We start from the raw sequence: 3,408 nt of genomic DNA, 5'->3' as shown, positions 1-3,408 counted from the left end.
TTTCACCAGCAGGTGGCGCCTCAGAGTCACACATAACACTAAAGAAATGCAACCAGAGCTGATCAATAATCTATAAATCAATAATAAATCTAGTGATCACTGACCATCAGACTCTGAACTGACGGGTTTTCCCTGCGGTCCCTGAACGCAGCAGCAATGTTTACCCGCTGTTACTAGGCAACAGCGGCGTCAGTCCAACCGGAGGACTTAAAGCAGGGAAACGCGGTTCCGATGACAACAGCAGTGATGGACCCGAACCGGGCCCCGGTGGCGTTCGGCCGCCGCGCCGTCCCGCAGCTGTTCGAGCAGCTGCAGGTCCAAGACCCCGCCCACAAGGTGCGCGCTCTGACGTCACTCTGCGACCTGGTCCACGAGCCGGAGCGGCTGTACCAGACCGTGACTGGAGGTGAGCGGGCCGAACCGGAACCGGGGAGGCAGCAGAATGGTGCGTTTACGGTCCGGCCTGTTTGTCCTTCGCTGCAGGTTTCCTGAAGCAGCTGCAGGTTCTGCTGCAGGACGAGGATGCTGCAGTCAGGAGCAAAACCTGCGAGCTGCTGCAACTGGTCATGAACCACAGCATCGGCAGGTAGGGGTCAGAGGTCAGAGGTCCCGGAGGACCAGCCGCACGCCTGGAGAGGAAACATGAAAAAGTTATGAGCAAAATCTGGTTTTTAAAAAGAAATTGGAACAAAATAACAAGAAACCAAACATAAAACTTCTTTAATAACTTATTTAATAAAGTTTGGGAAGTTTTCTGTTCCTGGGATAAAATGATCAACATGAAACTGTCAAAATGTTTTGATTTATCTGTAAATATTCATGTTTGTTCTTCGTCCAGTGAAATAATTCACTGGGTTATGAAAACTGTTTCAACATTTTGACAAGGAGAAAACAAAAGTTTACATTTAAAAACTTTGAACAAAAACATTTAGAGAGGAACTTTCTTTTTTTAAATTTCATGTATTTCCAAATATCTTAGGAATTATTTTTTAAATATTGAAAAAATAACATCTCAAAAAAGTCTGAAAAAATATTAAAACAAACAAAAATAGCAAGATTTTTATTTTTTCACATTTTTTGCAGTTTATTTTTTCATTTTTTTAAAATTACTTGAATCTTAAATAAAAGCAAATTGACACAAAATTATTTTAATTTCTGCACAAACAGTTTCTCTCAAAACAACTTTAGTTTCATTTACAGTAAAAAATTGATTTCTCAATGATGATGAGGATTATTTTATTATCATATCAGCTCATATTAATATGTTTGTGGTACGAAATTCGAACTCAGATCAAGAAGCCTAAAAAACAAATAAATAAACAAACAAATAAATAAATAAACAAACAAACAAATAAATAAATACTTTGAAATGAAGCAGAAACGTTTTAGAGGTTAGTTGTTGCTGTAAGTGGGTTGGCCAGCAGGGGGCGCCTCCATCCTCCGTTTGTTCCTCAGGTCGGCTCTGCTGGCCTCCTCCCTCCTCACTCCGCTCTCCGACCTGATGGACGACCCGTCGGCCTCCTGCAGGACCAACGCCCACCGGGTGCTGAGCAGCCTGGCTCAGCAGCCTGCAGGTAAACCAACGCTGCATCACCAAGACGGCAGCATCAACGCTGCAGCACCAACGCTGCTAACCCTAGCCCTCACTGAGAGCATCTGTCCTCCTGTCCGTCCTCCTGTCTGTCCCCTGCAGGCGCTGAGGCTCTGCTCTCTCTGGTCCACAAGCTGATGCTGAAGTTGTGTCAGTTGGAGGAGGTGCGGCAGGAGAAGCAGGAGGAGGAGCAGGAGCTGCTCCTCTCCACCCTGACCTCCTGCTCCAGGCTGGACCCTCTGCCGGCTCTGGCCTCCGACGGCGTCCGCGTCCTGGGCCAGACGCTCACACACACCTCCCCAAGCATCCGCAGGGAGGCGGCGGCCGCCCTGATGGCGCTCAGGTCCGGCTGGAGAACGGGTCCAACAGGCGGGGGGGTTAATGTGTGTTAGTGTGTTATTGTGTGTTAACGTGTGTGTGTGTTAACGTGTGTGTGTCGTCTCATCCAGTGTTCCTGCTGACGGGAAGCAGCAGGTCTGCGATCAGGGAATCCTCTCCAATCTTCTGGTTCTGCTGCATGACAGGAACCTGGACGTTCAGACCAACGCCGCCGGAGTCATCATGAACACCGTCATCATCCGCCCAGGTCCACTTCCTGTTGGGTTCACATCCACTTCCTGTTCAGTTCAGGTCCACTTCCTGTTTGTTCAGGTCCACTTCCTGTTTAGTTACTCAAGTGCTGAGTAAATATGTGATTTAATATTTTAAAATGACGTCATCAGACGTTGCAAGTAAAAAGTTTTGGCCGGGCGTTTGGTGGTTTGGTGGCGTAGCGGTTAGCGCGACCCGTATTTGGAGGCCTTCCCTTCAGTCCTCAACGCGGCCGTCGCGGGTTCGACTCCCGGACCGACGACATTTGCCGCATGTCTTCCTGCCTCTCCTTCCCTGTTTCCTGTCAGCCTGCTGTCACATAAGGGGCACTAGAGCCACAAAAGACCCTGGAGGGGTAAAAAAAAGTTTTGGCCAAATTCTGGTTCTCTAAAATATTTCCATTGATTATATCTGATGTTTATTAATAGTTTCAGCAGATAGAAAATTATTTGTGTTTTTTATTCAGTGAGTTTTTAATGTCGGGATCAGGATCCAGAAGTTTCTCTCAGCTTCTCTCTGAACTGACGTCAGTCTGACTCAAGCTCCGCCCCCTTCCAGGTAAATACCTGTGTCTGGAGCTGGGCGTCATCCCCGTCCTCCTCGAGCTGCTGTCTGAGGAGGAGGATGAGGAGCAGAAGAAGAGGAGGAAGACTCTGGTCATCTACTGCCTGAGGGCCCTGACGGCGCTGTCCGAGGCCCCGGAGGGCCGCGTCATCCTGAGCACAGCGCTCCCCCTGCTGGAGCGGAGGAGAAACGAGCAGGACGAGGACGTGCGGCGCGCGGCGCGGACCGCCATCAAGGTGGTCACCTGGAAGCCCTGACCGAACCACCGACCCGGTTCTGCTGGCCCAAAGGCCGGCCTGTTCCACCCGACAGGAAATATAGAACTAGAAAACTACCGGAGTTTATTATTTGTTTTAATAATTCAGATCAGTTCGAGATCATTGGAATAAAATATATATTTATATAATTTTTTTAATTAAAGATTATTAAAAATAATGTTTTTATGAAATAAGAGAAAACAAAACATTCTTATGAGTTTTATCATTAATTTCTTTTAAATATGAACTTTAAGTTAAAAAGTTAAAGAACGAAGTTGTAAAGGAACCGGTACTGGTCACCAGGTCCTGGTTCTGGTTCTGGTTCTGGTTCTGGTTCTGGTTCTGGTTCTGGTCTGGTTCTGGTTCTGGTTCTGGTTCTGGTTCTGGTCTGGTTCTGGTCTGGTT

The 3,408-nt window shown here is 47.4% G+C and overlaps 1 protein-coding gene across 1 annotated transcript; it reads left to right on the top strand.

Moving 5' to 3' along the window:
* Nucleotides 1-3,126, top strand: rsph14 (radial spoke head 14 homolog). The gene is made up of 6 exons (XM_005816153.2): nt 1-406; nt 484-586; nt 1,456-1,574; nt 1,694-1,934; nt 2,041-2,177; nt 2,741-3,126. The coding sequence occupies exons 1-6, from the start codon at nt 232-234 to the stop codon at nt 3,001-3,003; spliced, it is 1,038 nt and encodes a 345-aa protein (XP_005816210.2). The 5' UTR covers nt 1-231; the 3' UTR covers nt 3,004-3,126.
* The last annotated feature ends 282 nt before the right edge of the window (nt 3,127-3,408 follow it).

This window comes from Xiphophorus maculatus, chromosome 12 (genome assembly GCF_002775205.1).
Source record: "Xiphophorus maculatus strain JP 163 A chromosome 12, X_maculatus-5.0-male, whole genome shotgun sequence".
Taxonomy (NCBI): Eukaryota; Metazoa; Chordata; class Actinopteri; order Cyprinodontiformes; family Poeciliidae; genus Xiphophorus; species Xiphophorus maculatus.
Note: the sequence above shows the minus strand (reverse complement) of the source record. Positions and strands in the feature narration are given on the sequence as shown.